The sequence below is a fragment of the Lepus europaeus genome, chromosome 16 (genome assembly GCF_033115175.1).
Source record: "Lepus europaeus isolate LE1 chromosome 16, mLepTim1.pri, whole genome shotgun sequence".
NCBI lineage: Eukaryota > Metazoa > Chordata > Mammalia > Lagomorpha > Leporidae > Lepus > Lepus europaeus.
The window spans coordinates 6,792,499-6,813,398 of NC_084842.1; the positions used below are offsets into that span (position 1 = coordinate 6,792,499).

Consider the following 20,900-nt stretch of genomic DNA (forward strand, 5'->3'; position numbering starts at 1 on the left):
TCAAGAAGTGATTCTCTTGACAGCCACAAGCCTGCTTTCCGGGCATACATGATGGGATCACTTATTCTGACAAGCCTCATATGTGATTTCCTTATGGATAGAAATGACTCCACTTTTTTTTCCATCTCCCTCAAGAAATCCTATTATGGTTTGAATGAGTGAAAATAACACCTACATTATTTAGATAATCCTGAATCTGTTGTAATTCACCGAATAGCAGAATTGTTGTAATGATTTATAAAGTTTAGTAATTTACCAGTCATCACAGCACACCTGAACAGTGATATCACAAATTCTGGCTAAGAACCACTACTCTCAGGAGCTGAAAAGGCAACAGGGCAACAGCTCAAGTCTATGCTTTGGTCTTGCAAAAGTAGGGTGAACATCTGTCCATCTATTCGTTGGTTATGTATCCATTCACAAGCTGAACTTCAAGAAGATTAGGAGAGCTATGAAAAATAGCACAGCTTGGCATGAGAAGATATCAGAGCCAGGGAAACTAGGTAGGGAGCTGTGGTGGTCAGTGGGGTAAGGAGCAAGGATGGAGTCAAGGCGGAAATGGTGCTACAGACTGGAGATAATGGACAGCCACAGTCAGCTGCAGGGTTAGAAGAATGAGTGCAACTGCCATGAATACGGGAGTACCAGGCCTATCTATGTAGATGGCCTTTGTGGACTTACAACCAAGTTCCTTCCCTTTTATTGGAATTTGACACACGTGTGGTCCTTGATCCTGGAGTTAGAGAAGAAGTGTTGTGTGGGAACATCCTCTGCTTTCTTTCCAACCAAAGGCCACTGGGGCAGAGGCAGGGCTGTGAACAGACTTCATTGCTGCTTAGGGAGCCCAAGCGGGGAAGATGAGCTGGTAGACTCATCAGAGTAGGAACAAGGGGTCTTTAAAAGAGCTCAACTCTTCATTGTAGACAATGAAAAACAATAACAGCAAAACACTAGACATGGGATTTCTAAATTTTTTTGCACCAAAAGAATGGTTAAATTTCAGTTTCCCATGAAATATTTGATGTACCGTCATATGCTTCAACCTTGCAGGTTTGGAATTCTCTTCGTTAGGGGGCATTGGCTGAGGTGACTTGTTTTGCAAAGGGGTTAATGGGTGTTTATGAAACATGGACCCAGGTTACGCCTAAAGAAAATTGTGAAGTAGAGTCACTGCGTGTTTAGAGACATACTGGAGCCATGGCTTCTCCTTGCTGCCTGTCCCTGACCCCTTTTACTCTCTCTGTGCAATTCCCTTTTCAGAATGCTCTTTCCTCCAGGTAGACTCTCCTGCAGAGTGGTGGCATTGCAATGAAGACTCCTCAGGGGTGGGGCTGAGGAGGACTTGGACACCCCTTTCCCAAGGGCCACTTTCAAGTTGGCTGTTTCCTCTCCTAGATGTACAGAGACTTCTCTTGCTCCTACTCTTCCTGGTTGGGAGCATTTCTCTAATATTGTAGGCAACAAGAGGTAGCAGTGAGCTGCACAGTGTAGTTGGGATGGGGACCCTTCTTGCCCAGTAACTTAGCTCTAATCCCAATGGAAATAAAAATGCAGAAAAAAAAAAAACAGCTGCCCCTCCTACTCTGAACACTAGCCATATCTGAGTTCATGCTTTGAACCCGAAAGATGTCGGGCAATGGGTCAAAATGGGTTAATAATTTGCTAGAACGTCTCTTCCAATTCCTACTTTATCTGCAGTTCATTGACGGGAAAAGAAATAATGAGATTCTTTGAGTCTCTGCTCCCATGGGTAATAGGATGATTAACATATATGGAAAACTCAACGATTTGCCAGGCATAGCCTGCGTGCTTTTTGTTATAATGTTGTTAATTCTTTATGTACTGAGTCCTTTTCAACCCTCTGCTATCTGCAAGAGTATTATTGATATCTCAGAGAACTCTGAAGCACATTGAGAACTTAATTTGCTTAAAGTCAAACTGCTAAGACGTGGCCAGTCTGGAACCCATGTCCTCAACCACCTTGAAATCTCTCTGTCATACCACGTGGTGAACTTAAATGGGCAACCACAAGGGAAGCTCTTCTTTAGAAAAAATGGAAGCAATCAAAGAATGAGGGAGTAGACATCCTGGAACGTCAGAAGTGGAAAGGGTTTCCAAGATGATGAAGGTTTTCCATTTTGGAGACAATTACACTGAGACCCAAAAGAACACAACCTTCTACACCAGGGCTAAGCATTGAAACGGCGGGGACCACGATTCGAGTCTTCTCCACTCCCATCGGATGCGCTCAGGAGGGAGAAATTGGTGAGATGAAGAAAAGTAAGGAGACCAATAAAGACTGAATTATTTAAGGGAGTAGACAGGGGACACCCTTCCTTTGCTTCTGACACCATGAACTAATTCAAAGTCAGGAAGTTTTCTACCTTGTCATTTGTCGAAAAATTCCTAAGCCCTCTTTTAAAGCTTGTACTTTAGTGGATTTTCAAAATATTATTGTGACCTTTACATCTTTAGGGCCAAGCAGCCCCCTTGTATAAGGGTGTTGCTTGGCTGGAATAAGCTCCGGAAACTTAGATTCACACTCGAGTCCGTGCCCTGGTCGCCGGACTCTAAGCATTCCGTGGCACTCTGCTGCCATCGTCTGGCAGATCGGTGTCAGCGACAGCGGACTCGTTCATGGCCTGTTTATTTTTATTTTTATTTTTGACAGGCAGAGTTAGTGAGAGAGACAGAGAGAAAGGTCTTCCTTCCGTTGGTTCACCCCCTAAATGGCCGCCACAGCTGGCGTGCTGCGCCGATCCGAAGCCAGGAGCCAGGCGCTTGCTCCTGGTCTCCCATGCAGGTGCAGAGCCCAAGCACTTGGGCCATCCTCCACTGCATGGCCTGTTTAAGAACCTCAGCTGCACTGATAGGGCAGCCTAGGCTTGGCAATGACAATTAAGGATCGGGATGCATCAGGAAGAAGACACGATTCCATCTCGAGAGGAATGAAAAGAGTCTCTGGAGTATGATAACTGGGTTGAAGCGGAGAAATCAGATTGTGAATGGAAAGCCTCGCTGAGTTGTTTTCCAGTTACTATAAAATACAGATCATGGAAATGAGTATAATTTGGCTTATCCACAAATATGAAGGCAGGGCTTTTATTTTTATTCCAAATCAACTTCCCGCTTTAAGTATTTATTTGATCACACTTATTTATAAAACCACACTTACACAATAATAAAAGATGACTACTCATTTTCATACTTTGGTTTTTGCTAGATGACTGACAGCTGCTCCTGTGCGTTTGTGTAATGCATGGGCAGAATGTTTGGCTTGGGCAGCGTTCACAGGGAAATGGCTACTGCGCAGAACAGGCTCAGTCTCCAGGTGGTACAATGGTAGGTGCAGTGGGATTGTACATTGTGGTGTGTTACCCTCCTCTTGCTGACACCCCTCTTTGTGGAACTTTGCTTCTATTTCGTCAGCCTCATCCATGGTCTCGAAAGGACTCCCATTTTTACACAATACTAAAGTGTCAGGGGTTAGCTTTGGAATCCCCAGCATAGGATTTTGAAGATCCTTTAAGGAACACTGGTCTTCAGACTAAAGCATTGAGCTGAAAACCCCACAGACAGTAGGCGCAGTGTCTTGCCATGCCTGCCATTGTCCTCTCCCCAGAGGAAATGGAAAGATTCCGCGAATGGCAGGGAAGGCTCCCAGCAGAGACCTTGGCTGTGTGTGCGGCGTGGCTGCCTGAGAGCTTCCATGTGTCTGTTCCTCAGTGGATCGGCAAAAGCAGCAGAAATCATGACAATCCCCACGAGGCCATTGACATCCTCTGGAGATGATCCTACAGCTTGGAGCAGACCCTGCGCGTCCACTGAAAACACGAATTCGCTGACCCCTAGGGAGAGCAGTGCAGCGCTACTAGCCGCGTCTAGTACCAGTGAGCTCCGGGACACAGGCTCTCTCTCCCTAGTCCAGGTGTATGCATCTGTCCCTGTGAGACATTTCTCACCCCTTCCCTCCAAAAGTCCACATGGCAGATCCACAGTGGGTGGAGACAAAGAAAGAAGGCTAGAAACTTGCACCATGGCCAGTGCACGCTGCAAAAAAACAGCTGTGTCACATTAAGGGAGATTGGCCACTGATCCACCCCACCCCTTGTATAGGAGTAGTGGCTCCGAGACAGTTTGCCTAGCAGGGGAGGCTGGCCTTAAGAAGATCATTCTGTTCAGCTCTCTGCTACGGCCTGGGAAAGCAGTAGAAGATGGCCCAAGTCCTTGGGCCCCTGCACCTGCATGGGAGACCTGGGGGAAGCTCCTGGCTACTCTTTTGGATCAGTGCAGCTTTCGCCATTGCAGCCATCTGGAGAGTGAACCAGCAGATGGAAGACCTCTCTCTCTCTCCCTCTGTCTCTGTCTCTCTCTCTGCCGCTCTGTAACTCTACCTTTCAAATAAACAGATATATATATATATATATATATATATATATATATTTAAAAGATCATTCTGAAGCTCTGCCTAATGGCTTTACTTGGAACAGAGGGTGGAGAAATCAATGCCAGCGCTGTTCTTGACAACAATGGTGATTTTTTGGCAAGCAATTCAGCGAAGAGTGGTAGTCCCATGAGAATGACGAGGTAAACCTAGGCCAGAACTTGTTACAGTGAACCAGGGAAAGAGACAGTGACTAAGCGCCCGCTCAGTGTCAGAACAAACCTCAAAGACTGGTCTCAAAAAATCTCTCCTGCCAAGGGGCACACATATCATTAGGCATGACTGTGGAGCAACAGACGTCTCAGAAGACTGTCACAAATAGTCATCAGTGGCTGATTCCTGTAGCCTAAGAGCTGGGAGAAGTGACTACAGAGGCACAGAGCTTAGCAGAGAGATCAGGGGAAGAGACAGTTGAAAACCCACTGCCATCCCAGCGCCTGTCCAAATAAATTCGGTCTGGCTGTGAGTTCGTCCCCTGTCTCCTCTCTGTTCTGCACCTGCTTTTTCTGTGCCTTTGGTGCCCCGTGCAAGACGGCACCAATCTGCACTCTTTTCCTTACAAGACTTAGCAGACAACAACCTCAGAGCAGCCACTGTGAAAGTGTTCAAAGGTGCAAAGCCTGATTAAAGAAGAAAGACGTGGTGACAGCCTCTCTTCAAAGAGATAATATCAATAGGCAGATAAAATGCTGAATAGAATTCTGGGGTTGAAAAACACACCAAATGAAGTTGCTTATTCATTAGAAAGGTGAATGGATTGAATGCATCCCTCCCACCAACTCAGGTGTACCCAGAACCTGACCATGTGACAACTGTGATCTTCATTGTGTACTCTCTGCCCCCAATCTGGTTTGTTATGGCTCTAACCCTTAGTGTGATTGTATTTGGAGAAACATGACTTTACAGATGTTACTAAAGTTAAATGAGAAAATGAGGTGCCAAGGGCAGGGCCATTGTTTGACATAATTGAAGAGGGACCTGAGTCTGACACAACAAAAGGTGGCCAACTGCAAGCCTCCTCAGCAAGCGTTATTTTCCTATGGACGTCGTAACAAATTAACCACAAACGTGGCTGTTTAAAATAGTGTTTCTTTATTCTCTCACAGTTTGGGAGGTCAGAGGCTTGAAATGGTTTTCACTGAGCTAACATCAGCATACTGGTAGGATTGCTATGAGGAAGTATTTTCCTTGCACTTTGCAGTTTTTAAAGGCTCGCTGTGTTCCTTGGCTTGGAGTCGCTTCTTCCACACTCAGAGAAAGGCATAGCATTTCCTGTCTCTGACTGTTATCCTACACTATCGTTACATGTGTATAGTATTTTTGGTTATGGATATCATTTATGTATATAGTTACGTCGCTCTCTGCCTCTCCTTTATAAAGACTCTGGTGATAGCATACGGCCCCCACCTGGAAAATCCAGGACGATCTCATTTCAAGGACCTTAATTTAATCACAGCTGCAACATTCCTTTTGCCATATAAGATAACATTCACATATTCCAACGGTTAGGATGTAGGAATCTTCAGGGGCTATTATTCAACCTAATAACTTCACATATCAAAGATCTCAATGAATTCCAAGTAGAATAAATGCAAAGAAATCCAGACCCAGAAACCTGATAGTAACAATTCAGAAAGCAAAGACAAGAAGAAATTCTTGGATAAAGTAAGAGAAGAAAGAAACATAATTTACAAATGAAAGCCAACAAGATTTTCATTAGAAAAAATGGGGACCAGAATACAGTGAGGTGACATATGGAGTGCGGAAACAAAGTGTCAGCCAATAATTCTGTACTCAGAAAAACTGATCTTAAAAAATAAGGACAAGGGCCGGTGCTGTAGCGCAGCGGGTTAACACCCTGGCCTGAAGTGCTGGCATCCTATATGGGTGCCGGTTCGAGACCCGGCTACTCTTTTCTGGTCCAGCTCTCTGCTATGGCCTGGGAGGACAGCGGAGGATGGCCCGGGTGAGCCCCTACACCCACGTGGGAGACCCAGAAGAAGCTCCTGGCTCCTGGCTTCGGATTGGCGCAGCTCCGGCCATTGCAGCCATTTGGGAAGTGAACCAGCAGATGGAATACCTCTCTCTCTCTCTCTCTCTCTCTCTCTCTCTTTCTCTGCCTCTCCTCTCTCTGTGTAGCTCTGACTTTCAAATAAATAAATAAATCTTTTTAAAAAATAAATGAAAGTAAATAAAATAGAAAAATTTTAAAAATAAGGACAAAATACCAATAAGAATTGGTGTAGGAAAGACCTCAGAATGTTTGTCCTTGCATAAAAAGAGAAAACTGGCTTAAACTCATAGAATTATTATTTTGGGGGAGACTGAAGTCTAACCAGCAGCAACTCAGGAGCTATTTAATCAAGAAAAATGAATACATTTCCGTAAGAACAGCAATGTCAATGCTGTGTTAACTCACACGAGTCCCATGTCCAGCTCACCAACTAATCAGTCAGTGAAAACCAGTCCATATTCCCAGGACCAGAGGGAGCATGTGCATGTGTGCAGAGCAGAACTGCAATTCTCGCCAAGACTCCTTTGAAGAAAGTCATCACTGGACTTGTCTTGTGGCTCCCTGAATGACACTGTTTGAGTGACTTGTCTTTTCCTTTTTTTTTTTTTTTAAGATTCATTTATTTATTTGAGAGGCAGAGTTATAGATAGAGAGAGGGAAAGACAGAGAGAAAGGTCTCCCAACTACTACACTCCCCAAATGGCTGCAATGGCCAGAGCTGGGCTGATTCAAAATCAGGAGCCAGGAGCTTCTTCTGGGTCTCCCACACAGATGCAGGGGCCCAAGAAATTGAGCTATTTTCTACTGCTTTCCCAGGCCATAGCAGAGAGTTGGATGGGAAGTGGAGCCCCTGGGGCTCAAACTGGCTTCCATATGGGATGCTGGCACTGCAGGTGGCTTTACCTGCTACGCCACAGTGCCGACCCTGACTTGTCTTTTTCAATCCCACTTGAACTTACCCGCTATGAAAAGCCTCTCTCCAGGAATATAATGCAATGTTTTAATATCACAGCCACCTCAGGCAATGGCTAACAGTGCAATTGATGGACTAAATGCAGACTCACAGGGAAAACTGAAGAATGAGATGTCTACAGGAACTTTGCAAAGTTCTGGAATATTCCTGAGATCTATGTGGCGATGCACATGCCCAGAACCGTACACAGCTGTGTGAAAGCTTAGGAAGCCTGAGCAGGCCGTAAGCGTTCTCATTTGACTGATCTTAAAGTTTTGTGCAGGCAGGAAGTGAAGGCTAAAGCACAGTTGTAAAGCTTGCTTGGATACTGAGGAAATGCCTTGACACAAACACAGAAATCCTTGAAAAAAACTGAGAAACATTGGCTCCAGGTATTTAATATGATCACTATCCAATTGTAAGCTGACCATGAAACTAATGGACTATCCAGTAGCCACAAATTACAAAGATTCAGACTTCATGAGATTAGTCAGAAAATCACTAATCAAACCATGATAACTACAATGAGTGGTAATAGCAAAGAGCACCCCGGGGAGGAGGTGGAGGACTCTGATTTCCATAAATGCCACATTCTACTATTTACAATGTCTGGTTTTCGACAAAATGTTATAAGGCAAAGAAATAAGGAGGAAAGTAAGTGTAACTCATACAAAGGAAAAAAGATATAATAGATACTGTCCCTAATGAAACTCAGAGATCGAACTTACTGGTAGAGACTCTAAGACAGCTTTCTAAAATATGTTCAAAGATTTAAAGGAAACCGTGTTTAAAAAACACTAAAGAGACCAGGAGAATGATATGTTAACAAAATAGAGAATAAACAATGGGGTGTCTGTTATAAACTATAAACAAGAAAAATAGAAATCTTGGAGGTTAGAAGTATTATACATGAAATAAAAAAATCCACTATAGGCCGGTGCCGCAGCTCACTAGGCTAATCCTCTGCCTTGTGGCACCGGCACACCGGGTTTAGTCCCCGTCGGGGCGCCGGATTCTGTCCCGGTTGTCCCTCTTCCAGGCCAGCTCTCTGCTGTGGCCAGGGAGTGCAGTGGAGGATGGCCCAAGTGCTTGGCCCTGCACCCCATGGGAGACCAGGATAAGCACCTGGCTCCTGCCATCGGATCAGCGCGGTGCGCCAGTCGCAGCGTGCCAACTGCGGCGGCCATTGGAGGGTGAACCAACGGCAAAAGGAAGACCTTTCTCTCTGTCTCTCTCTCACTGTCCACTCTGCCTGTCCAAAAAAAAAAAAAAAAATCCACTATAGCAACTCAAGAGGAGATTTGACCGTGCAGAAGAAAGTATCAGAGAACTGAAAATATAAGTCAATGGAGGCTACCCAATCTCAGAGAAGAAAAAATAAAGTGAGCAGAGTCTAACAGATGACTGGGATCACTGGTGTATAATCAAGAGATAGAATGAACATCCCAGAAGGAGAGGAGAAAAGGAAGGGCGTGAAAAGAATATTTAGGAAATAATTGCCCAAAACTCCCTTAAATTAGATGGAAAAATACTAACCTACACAACTATGAATGGCACAAACCTGAAAGTAGGTGAAATACCAAGAGATCCAGCAGTCCACACACTTCCTAATAATACTGGTATAATCCAAAGACAATCTTCAAAGCAGCAAGAGAGAAGTGACTCACTGTATACACAGGGTCCTCAATAAGACTTACAGCTGATTTGTCATCAGAATCAATAGAAGCCAGAGAAAAATGGAACAGCATAGTTATAGTGTTGAATGAAAAATAACTGTTAATGAGGAATTCAATAGCTAGCGTGATTGTCCTTCACACATGAAGCATAAATTAGAGACATTTTCAGATCAACAAGAACTTAGAGAGTTTGCTAGCAAACAAGCCCTGCAATAAATACTGTTGGGAGTTCATGAGGTTGAAATAAAAGGACATAAGGCAGTCACTCACATGAGGAAAAAACAAATACTTGCTAATGTATATTTATGTAGGTAAATACAACAGAGAATATATATATATATATATATATATATATATAATATTTGGCTTCGTAGTTAAGACTTCTGGGTCCCACGCTGAAGTGCCTCAGTTCAGTTCCTGGCTCCGGCTCCTGACTCCAGTTTCCTTCCTATGCTGAGTCATTGTCTCCTGCCGCTCACATGGGGGACCTGAATCGAGTCCCTGAGTCCTGACTGCAGCCCCAGTCCAGGCCACCTTCAGTCAGTGTAGGTATTTGAGGAGTGAACCAGCAGATGGGAACTGTCTCTGCATCTCTCTGATGTTCAAATAAAGACTACATTAACAACATTTAAGATAATTCATAATTTTGTTTCTCTTTAGCTGGTTTATTCTAGCTGATTAAAAGATGAGTGTATAGAGCAATAATTATAGCTCTATGTTGATGGACACACATATATGGATATATAATTGTTGCAGTAACAGGTGAGAACAGGACTAATAAGAACAGTATTTTAATATGGTATTGAAATTAATTTGCTATTAATTCAAACTAGATTGTTACAGATTATGATAATAGAAAACTGTAGGTGAATCATCAAGAAAATTATATATAGTAAGAGAAAATATATAGTAAACTCAAATCAAGCAGAAAGTAGGAAATTATAAAAGTTAAATTATAAACAAACTAATTAAAAATAAATATGAATAAATAAACAGAATTTTAAAAAGTGTTGTTTCTTTTACAGGAACAACAGAATTTACAAATTTTTTTTTTAAAAAAAAGAAGGAATACTCATATTAAATTAAAGAGGGAATATTACTATTAACATGATAAAACCAAAAGGAATATAAAGCAATAACTATGCATATAATATTTTGCAGGTCAATAAATTTGATAACATGGATTAAGTAAAAAATTCTCAGGAGCATAAGGTTTACTCGGCATTTGAAAATTAATTAATAAAATATGTCATATTAATGCAATATAAAACAAAAAAATTATCTCAAAGTGCAAGCACGCACACACACACACACAAACACAAAGGCAAAAATCAAAGCCCCCTCATGAGAAAAAAAATCAAGAATTTAGGAATAGAAAAGAAATTCCTCCCCATGATAAAAGACATCTAAGAAAAACTCACAGCTCACATTATCCCTAATGGTGAAAGACTGAATGATTTCCCCTTGAGGTCAGGAACAAAATAAGAATGTAAGCTTCCTTTTTTCTATTCAGCAAGTTGCTGGAGCTTCTGCCAGGGCAATTAGGTAACAAGTGGAATGGAAGGCAATCAAAAAGCTACCAGAACTAATACAGATTCAGCAAGGTTGCATAATACAAGATCAATATACAAAAATCAATTGAATTTGTTTTATATTTTCCAGTGTCAAAAAACTTACTGCAAAACTATAGTCATCAAGAGAGTATGCCTCTGGCAGAAGGCTAGGCATATCAATTAATAGAATAGAATTGAGACTCCAGAAATAAACCTACACATTTATAATCAACTTGTTTTTTATTTGAATGTACTATTTATTTGACAGGAGGAGACAAAGAGAAAGAGAAAGAGAAACGGAGATCTCTCATCTGCTGGCTCACTCCTCAAATGTCCTCAGCTGGGTTTGGGCCATGCTAGACAGGGACAGGGAACTCTACCTAGGTCCTCCACATGAGTGCCAGGACCCAGGTACTGGAGTCATCTCCTGCTGCCCACCACCATGTACATTAGCAAGAAGCTGGAACTGGAAACCAAGCCCAGACTCAAACTTGGGCACTTTGATATAGAATGCAAAGATCTCATGTAGCAGGGTAACCGCTATGCCAAATGCTAACTCCTGACCACTATTTTTTGCCAAAAGCGACAAGAATAATTCAGTTGGAGAAAGAATATAATTTTGAACAAATGATTCTGGGGCAACTAGATATTCACACTGAAAATAAATGACATTAAATTCCTTTTTGATACCATATAAAACAATCACCCACAATAAATTATAGATCTACATGTCAGAGCCAAACATATAAGAATCTTAGAAGAAAATACTGGAGTAAATCTTCATGATCTTTTTTTTTTTTTTTTTGACAGGCAGAGTGGACAGTGAGAGAGAGACAGAGAGAAAGGTCTTCCTTTTGCCGTTGGTTCACCCTCCAATGGCCGCCGCGGTAGGCGCGCTGCGGCCGGCGCACCGCGCTGATCCGATGGCAGGATCCAGGTGTTTCTCCTAGTCTCCCATGGGGTGCAGGGCCCAAGCACTTGGGCCATCCTCCACTGCACTCCCTGGCCACAGCAGAGAGCTGGCCTGGAAGAGGGGCAACCGGGACAGGATCGGTGCCCCGACCGGGACTAGAACCCGGTGTGCCGGCGCCGTAAGGCGGAGGATTAGCCTAGTGAGCCGTGGCGCCGGCTAATCTTCCTGATCTTATAATGGCCAAACTCCTCTTAGGTAGTCCACAAAAGCACAAATGACCAAAGAATAAAAGATATAATTGGACTTCATCAAAATTAAAATTAATTTGCACTTCAAAATAAATTTTAAAAATGAAGATAAACCATGAAATAGAAGAAAATATTTGTCAACCATATATTTCTTAAGGGATCTGCATTTAGAATACATAAAGTCTTTCTACATTTTAAGAATATAAAGAAAATAATCTAATTCAAAGGTTCTAAGTGGGCATTTCTACAAGGATTATATGTAAATGGTCAGTAATAGTCTCAGGAAAAGATGTTAAACATCTTTAATGGGATACCACTTTATATCCATTAAGAATGATTATTCATATAAAAAATGCAAAGTAACAAGTGCTGGTGAGAATGTGGAGAAACTGTAACATTTGTGCATTGTTGGTAGGAAGGTGAGGTGGTATAGCAACTGGGCAAAACAACATAGTGGTTTCTTAACAAGTGAAAAACATAATTAACATTTTATTTAATTATACTTGTGGATCTATCCACAAATGAAAAGCTGAAAGCAGAAAAGTGAACAGAATATGTGTGCACCAATCATCATAGCAGCATTATACAAAATGTCCAAAAAGTGGTATGGAAACAGTCCAAATACCCATCATCAGATGGATGGGTAAACAAAGTGGCATGCATTTAGAAAGTGGAGTATATTCACCTGTAAGAAAATAAGATATCGATACATGCTACAGTGTGGCTGAATGAAAGAAGCCATACATTAAAGATCACATATTGTATACTTCTCTGTTCATAAATAACCAGAAAACACATTGATAAACAAAAATAGACCAGTGGTTTCCAGGTGTGTGAATAGGGGAGAATGTGGAATGACTGCCATTGGGTATGGGTTTTTATTTTGAGGTGGAAAAAACATTCTGGAATTGATTGTAGTGATCATCACACAATTCCACTCATGTACTAAAACTCATTGAATTATAGACATCCAATGGATGTAGTATTTATTCTATGGCATTTTAATTCTATCTCAACAAAGGTGTTATAAGAAAGGCCCTGGGTCCCCAACAGCAGAAGAGCACAAACAACAAGGAGTGAAAAGACTGGTGGTACAGAAAAGGAAGGGTTTGCAGGTCTCAAGCCTACAAGGCTGTGTCAGGGATGCTGGATTTCATTAACACATGACAGAAGACCTAAAGCTATGAAGAACAGTCACTGAGTGTCAATGTGTAGGTCACAGAAGGTGGCGATAGCAGACTAAAGGGGATGAGGAGCATCTGTTCTCAGGAGGGAGCAGGGAGGACCTGCTGCCAACTGCAGGAATGACCACGTTGCATTTCAATAGCATTCTGGGCAGAAGGAGAGGCTAAGGACCCTCGAGATAAGAATAGACCTGATAAAAAAATCAAATGTTGAATTTATTGTGTAAGTTCTGAAACACTGAGATTTAACTCAAAGAATCTGAATGCACGTGGAAGAGATTAAGTTTTGAACTGAGTGATCATAAATGCTGCCGATTAATTTTTCTTTTCCCACTATTATAGGAAGGGTTGTTGTAAGCTATGGAGTTCAAGTAGAGAAAAATAGAAAAAATTGCATTCTCTCCTCACTGTGTCAGAATGAGCAAACTTTAAACTCCTTATCATCCATTAGTGAAACAGGGTACTCAAGGAATGGTCCTAAACTGACACCCTCACTGGTAACCCAGCAGTCACATACAGGCTGAACTTCCAGTCTTCTGTTGGGAAAACCAGTATGTAATGAAGAAGTGAAAGGCTGAAAACCATGGGCTTCGTAACTTTGGATAACATAACAATTTATTTTGGAATTAATTTGCTTGGCCTTTAAGGGAGTTGAATTAGACAATTAGTAAGTTTTCTTCCAGAACTAAACCACTGATTCTCCAGTCTTGATGTCTGCCACATCTTAGCCAAGTTCAGCTGGGCATTGTCTTTTGTGAAATGGTATTCTCCTCTCCTTCCTTGGCTAGACCCCTGGTAGCTGGACTAAGGGCGGCGAGACATACAGTGCAATTACCTGTGAGGTGCTGTCGGCTCTTACTTCTGCAGCCACATTTTGCAATTAGCTCAGGAGTAGTCACATCACTGTGACAGTTGAGACAGTAAAAGGAGGCTCTGGACAATGAAAACAAATCAAGAATGACTTATGTGAGACTTAACACTAAGGACGCGTGGTGCTGACTCAGTCTGCCTCCCATTAAGTTCTATTTGCTTTAGTGCTTCCTCTTCCCCATAAAAGTAATCAAAAAATTACCTTTTGACTTCTTTTGGAGATTCAGCAATAAAGAACCCTAATGTATTCTTACGCAGCCTAACTTGTGCAGGGGGATTGAGTATCAAGCCACTGGAAATGGAAAATAAAAATACAGTCATTTCCCCCTCTAATATCTGTGACAAGATTTGGTATTTCACTCTGTCATCACCAGTGGGGTTCTCTAAGTTGCTGAGTTAATAGAATTCAATCTCCTTTTACTGTCAAACACAGTGGAAAATGTGAATCTCACTACATTTGATCCTTTGTTTGATTGCTGCCGGAAACTTGACTGCTGAGCTGCGTGTGCAGCTGAGGGGAGGGGCCGTTCCTGCCTGGTTGTGTCGAGAATCTAAGATGGTCCAATCAATCCAGGTGAATCCCGCCTTGCTAATTTAGGCTATCACATGACAAGTAGTCCAGGACCACATTGTTCTAGGTCTTGTGGTCACCTGCCATTTCAAATTAAATTATAGCTAATTAACCAGATGGATCCAAAAGTGTATTTTGTTTACTTACATTTTTTTTTTTTACAGGCAGAGTGGGTAGTGAGAGAGAGAGACAGAGAGAAAGGTCTTCCTTTTTGCCGTTGGTTCACCCTCCAATGGCCGCTGCGGCCGGCGTGGTCTCCCATGCGGGTGCAGGGCCCAAGCACTTGGGCCATCCTCCACTGCCTTCCCGGGCCATAGCAGAGAGCTGGCCTGGAAGAGGGGCAACCGGGATAGAATCCGGCGCCCCAACCGGGACTAGAACCTGGTGTGCCGGCGCCGCAAGGTGGAGGATTAGCCTGTTAAGCCACAGCGCCAGCCTATTTACATAGTTTTTGAAGGTTCACATTGCTTTTGGCTTTCATTGTGCTCCTGTAGGCTGCAAGATTTTTGAGAGCAGCAGCCATGCAATTTCTTTCTATTTCTACATTAATTGAACATTTTGCTTTTCTGTTTTATTATGGATTCTGTGCTTGAAAAGGTTGTATTACAAATTTCTACCCATGACATTCTTTGATGCAGGACTCCACTACGATTTTTTGAGTGACCTACATTTCTCCGTGTTTATCAAGGTCTCTCCTCTTTATTTCCTTTTGTTCAGACCTCCGTTAGGGTCTGAACATAACCTCATTTTTTGGTTTGCTTTAGGGCACAATGAACGTACTTCTTCCCTCTAAATGTCACTCCCTTTTTATATTCACATTGGAATGAGGGTAAGTCCTAATTCTGGCAGTTTTTAACTTACTCTGTTGTTAGGATACTCCAAAAACATTTGCAAATGTTAATAAGTCCTTACAGAAATAAAAGGGCTTGTACAATGAAAACTCTTCAGCCCTATGCCAAGAGTTAAAGGGAGCTGAACAGCTATGTTCAGGTGTATTATTTCCTGACACAATGGGTGGCATTTTCTGAATGTTTACTGACTGATATGAATGAGTGGAATGTTTGGATTTGTATTCAAGAGGGAAAGAGCGTGGATTTTTGACCCCCTAAATATCATTGGTTGATGTTTACGAACTAGCAAGCATATACTTAATTGTGCCTTACATATCTCCTTTTCTGCTTTAAAGATTCGTGTGTGTGGGTGGGCAGGGAGGTGTTCTTAGAACTTTTGTCAAATATGTAGCTATGAAGATATTGTAACGACAATATATCTGGTTGCATTGAGAGGTGATATGAATGTCTTTTGAGGATTATGCTGGTCTGGCATTATTATTTGACAGTCTCCTTCATAAAGCTCAGCCAGGGGCTCTCCTGGAGAAATGGTTTGCCACCGGGACAAACTCAGAACGCTCTCCCACTGAGGTCAGCTGCAGTTGCATCCCTTAGCAGGTGATACATAATTGCCCAAGATGATTCTTTATGATTACCCTGTACTTCTGCAAGTCTTGGTCTTTTCAAGTGTATCGATTAGGGAACATGTCCAGGCTTCCACACATCAACAATGATTGTGGTTGCTTAGTAACATGGTGATCAGAAGTATATCTCCCAGAGACAGACTGTCTGAGTTCACATCTTAGCTCTGCCATTTGGGGATCCTGTGAACTTGAGAAAATTACTTGATCTTTCTGGACCTCAGCTTCCGTCTCCATAAAATGGGACTAGTAACTGTACCCATGTCATAGTGTTGTGTGAGATTAAAGAATCTATGCCTGTACAGTACCTATAGCAATATTTTCCATGAAGTAGCAGTCTTCTGAGAGACTGTAGTCAGTGTCTTTGCTAAACCAGTCTCTTTTAAAGATGTGACTTTTCAATGAGAAATCGAAGTTAAATCTGTGTTGGAACTTGTCCCTCTTTGATGGGGAGGGATGGGTGCTCTGTGGTAAACAGCACCAAGACCTCTTGACCGTATGTGAACATTAGTTGCTTAATAAATGTTTCTGTTTCTGGTCTATCATATCCTAACAGTCATCTTAATACAATTTACAGAAATCTGGTGTGTTAGATCTGGAAAGATATTAAGAATATGTGATCCAGTAGTTTCCAAATGCCACTGAACAAACTAAATATATATTATGGGCACTTGAAAAATCCTAAGGCCCCACCTTTAGAAACAGGTTTTTTCCAGGTCAGAAATGGGGTTGTAGAACTTATATGACTTTTTAAAAGTTTGCAAAAAAAATTCGGTGCATAGCACAGGTTGTTGATGGCTAAAGATGTTACTGAAACTTGATCAAGAGCTAGGTCAGTCTGAAACCCAAACTTTCTGGCTTATGATTGTAAGCCTACCCATTGTACATGAACTGTTTCCAGAAGAGAGTCCGTTTGTGCAGATGACAATATGCATAGGTTTACACTGTGAGATTTTCTTGAGCATGGCAGTTTTGTTAAATAGAATTTCACCAGCCAAATAACCCTACTTGCTATTCTCTCCTTAACGATTTTCTGCAGTATCCTACTGATTTTTTTCTGCCCAGCTTTTTGTCTACGTCTTCTCTAGTGAGATAGGACTTTTATTCTTTCCATATAAATTTCATATAAAATCATTTTCTATAAAATCATTCCTTCATGGCCCATCTGATATCATTTAATATGGCAGAATTGTTAACGTTTCACTATAATTCTAGGATTCTCAGTGATGCCAGCTTTTCAGGTGGAAGGGATCTTAGAGATTAATCTACGTGACTTCCTCATTCTGTAAACGATGAGCACTTCTCCAAAGCCATGGGGCTGGCAAATCATAATTCCAGATCAGAATCTAGGCTGTGGATGTCAGTTTCTAGCTTGAGTTAGTTTTCTACTAAAGAACACACATGAACCAACATAATAGCATTTCTTGCTCCCCATCCCATTTAGTCCACTTTTTCTTATTTTTCAGCATCTTTTGTCTCTGCACAAGTGTTGTTGTAGCTATTTCTTGTTCTTTTGCTCCATTTCCTACCTTTTATGTTTATGTAGGTTTTTTGTCATAGATTTTCTTTTTTATGACATGACTTCTCTTACTTATCATACTATGACTTATGCATTCTCTGGACACACTGGTGTACTGATAAGGTCACCTCTAACCCTTTCTCCACTCTATCAACAGCAGACTTTGTCCAGTGGCCCAATGTAATCTCAATTTTGCAAAATTTTGCAGCTTATCCGAGGCTATTATATTTCATAGTTTTATTTTAGGGCCAAGACTTACATGATCTGGTCATATTGTTAAGAAGAGCAGATCTGAGAAGGGGACCATTTCTTCTCTCCCATGCTCATGAGAGAAAACTGGGGCAGGGTAACTGGAATAATGGCCTGGTGTTTACCCCCTCAGATGAGCCATTCCAACCCCAGTCTTAGAGACAGCCACAGTGCACCACAGTGGTGGGAGCCCCATGTCTGTGTGGCTGGCTCTCAACACATGGCAAAGAGCCCAGCAATGGCTGAATCTTTGGAAAAGTCTTAATGATAAAGAGTCTCCTCAAAAAATAACTGAAGAGATGAGAAGCCTTATTGGTACCAGTAACCACCGTGAAAGACAGATTTGTGTTCGATGGCTATGAGCATGAGGTTCATCTTCACGAAGCAGAGCCTAGGAAGAAGGACAAGAAGAAGGTGTGAGAAGAGAGGAAGGACGGGGAGCTGGTTTACCAAAATGTCACCATGCCAGGGAGCATCCCAGAGTGTAGAGGAGGGAGAAGGAACTCTCAAATAAGGAATTCTCACTTGCACGTGAATCCACCTGAAACAACTGACAGCCTGTATGCCAGTGGGGCCGGGGACGAAGTTGTGCCACAAAGACTGAGCTACTCACGATTTTATCTTCAGTGTTTATAATGGAGTCCACTCTATGGTGAGCCCTTGATGACCAGTGTGGAATGAAAGAACAAGGACAGAATTTCCCATCAGCTTACCGGGAAACTTCAGGGAAATTCATTCCAGCAAAATCATCGGAGAGACGTTGAGTTAGAACTTTGTTCTTCAGACCGTTCAAGAAATGTTTTTCCCAGGGCTGTTTAGGAATGATCTGCAATACAGAATCACGCCACACATAGCATGTTCGTGTGGATACGGGATGCTCTCAATGAAGTTCTACATTACATGAAGTGGCAAATTAGTCTCCTTGCCAGTTCAAGCAGGAGCCAAATCTCATTTCTTGGAGGACCACTTTCTGTCCTTAAGTTCTTTTTTCTAAACCTGGTCTTGACATCAGGTTAGAGTCAAGATTCAAAATCAATTTACAAGGTTACCTTTTTGTTTTGCTCAACAAATAGAGATGTTAGAAAGGTGCACAAGCCTGGCACCAAGCAGCCTTGGGCGATGAATCCAAGCTTTAATTCAGCAAAGCAGATGATATTGTCTCCAGTACTCCAGTTCCAGCTGGGAATCTTTGGCAAGTAGACCTGTTTTGTGGGAGAAAGTAGGTCAACCATACCTTAAGAAAGCTCGTTTAGACGGGGGTATTTTTCTTTCATTTAATTTACTTGAAATCGCTTATATTTTACTGTTGGGCACAAAACTGGTGCCCAGAACAATGGAGATGATAAAAACAAATGCAACATTTGAAAGTGATTAGTGGCCAACCTTTCCAATTAAAAAAAAAATAAAAATATAAAAAGCTGGAGTTGCAGAATCAGGTCAGATGGCTTAGACCACTAATTCTGCCTCCAATTTATACTCTAAGTGATGAACAATCTTAATGAGACTCCAAATTTCATCTGCAATTGGCAAAAACTTTTCATTTGTAGACTCATTACATAGTAATAAGGTTTACAGCGTTTTATAGACTAAAAAAGGAAGAGTCTGAAAATTTTAATATGTTATAATACCTTGTTATGGGATTGAAGTATTTGTATGATGACTCTGGTCTTGGGGTAATAGTTCTTGATGGAGAGTACCCTATAAAAATTGCAAATGCACTCGTTAGCAATGCACATGAAGCCAAGTGTCTTTGTAATATAATTCAATTCCAAGTTAAATTGGTGTGTGGGTAATATAAGAAAACTTAACATATTATACAGTTCATTCCTATGCTCTTTTCTAAAAATACGCAGTTGAATAACATACACTGCAGAGTGGTACTGTTTTACTGAGTTAGTAAATGAGATCTACTGAAAAGTCAGATGTTGATATTAAAAGATCGTGGTCTTCTGGGGACAGTTCTTGGGAAGAAATAAACAGATTCACATGTTTTAGCCCTCAAACCCAAACACAATTACAGGAAACAATGGAAGTTTAATTGCTGTGTGTAGCTTGAAGTAGCTCACAGACTGCGTAATTCAACTTTTTCATTTAGAAACCAAGGAACTAATATCTATCTCATATTTACTGTGTGAGGCATGATACTACATGCTTTGGCTGTTCCTTGCTGTTTGCAGAAGCATTTTCAAGACGTGTATTTGTGTTCTGGAAGACAGATGTTCATCTGGATTGTGTACAATTCATCTGGGTTGTGTACAGTTCCTCTGCCATCACAATCATCATTGACTATCACCACAAGCCAAATTCCCAATCACAATTAAAGGTGATGATACCAACTCTGGCATTCTTGAATATATAGCATCCTGAACCTTGACTGGAATTTCCCTAGCAGGACTGAAAAACAATCCCAATAAATAATTTGTGCTAATAGAGTTCCCAAATGTCATCTTGATTTTTGAGAAGGAGAAGATCTTAATTATTTGACTGCTGCTGTCTGAATAGCAACCAGTTATTGGTGCAATTGCTTTTTTAAAAATCCAGACAGCTATGAGGTACCCCATGAAAAAAAATGGGATTAAAATGCACATTGTCCATGCACTTTTTGAAGACACCTTGTGCTATCGACTGAAACCTCGGGTACATACACAGAGGAGCACGTATACAGTCAGGGGGCTTTGCAGCTGCTTGCCTATTCAGAAGGGGACTGAGGCAAATAGGAAGCAGAATTATGGAATATGATGAAACTCGTTCTGCCGTAGATGGCATTTTCTGCACTTGGCTTTATTTCAGAAGAAGTAGAAGAAGTGGAATCTCTGGAAACACAGTGCCAGCTTCTTACCTCATGATGTTTGAAGTGTCTTCAGCATGTGAGTCACTGCACAAAGGGTTGGCTATGATCAGGCACGCTTCTGCAGATTCCACCTGCTCTTCAAGACGAAATAGAAGCCATCTTGTTAATTACATGGGTAATGCTCTAGCATTCCCCCTTTGGGTTCTCTGATGGTTTTTGTCACTGAATTGCCAACAAGAATGGGAATGCTTTTGAGAAGCAGTTGTGATCAGCGTATTTTTACACCAGTATCAGTCCTGTTACTGTTGCAAGACCTGTGAGGACTATAGCTGATGGACCAGGGCACCATGTCCCTAACGTAGATGTTAAGCTTAGTTTTAAATAGGAAAAGTACCAAGTCACACTTTTCCTCCTGTCCATCACAATCATTTTATGTCTAGTAATG

General features: G+C 41.6%; 1 protein-coding gene across 1 annotated transcript in view; it reads right to left on the reverse strand.

The window, feature by feature from the left end:
* Window positions 1–20,900, reverse strand: part of KCNU1 (potassium calcium-activated channel subfamily U member 1) — a 148,132-nt gene that overhangs the window by 71,916 nt on the left and 55,316 nt on the right. The window contains exons 12-18 of the mRNA XM_062213820.1: window positions 20,504–20,586; window positions 19,293–19,362; window positions 18,714–18,866; window positions 18,378–18,490; window positions 17,984–18,055; window positions 14,057–14,146; window positions 13,820–13,917 (exon numbers count right to left, since the gene is read on the reverse strand). Of these exons, the coding sequence (XP_062069804.1) occupies window positions 13,820–13,917; window positions 14,057–14,146; window positions 17,984–18,055; window positions 18,378–18,490; window positions 18,714–18,866; window positions 19,293–19,362; window positions 20,504–20,586 (679 nt within the window). The remainder of the gene's footprint in view (window positions 1–13,819; window positions 13,918–14,056; window positions 14,147–17,983; window positions 18,056–18,377; window positions 18,491–18,713; window positions 18,867–19,292; window positions 19,363–20,503; window positions 20,587–20,900) is intronic.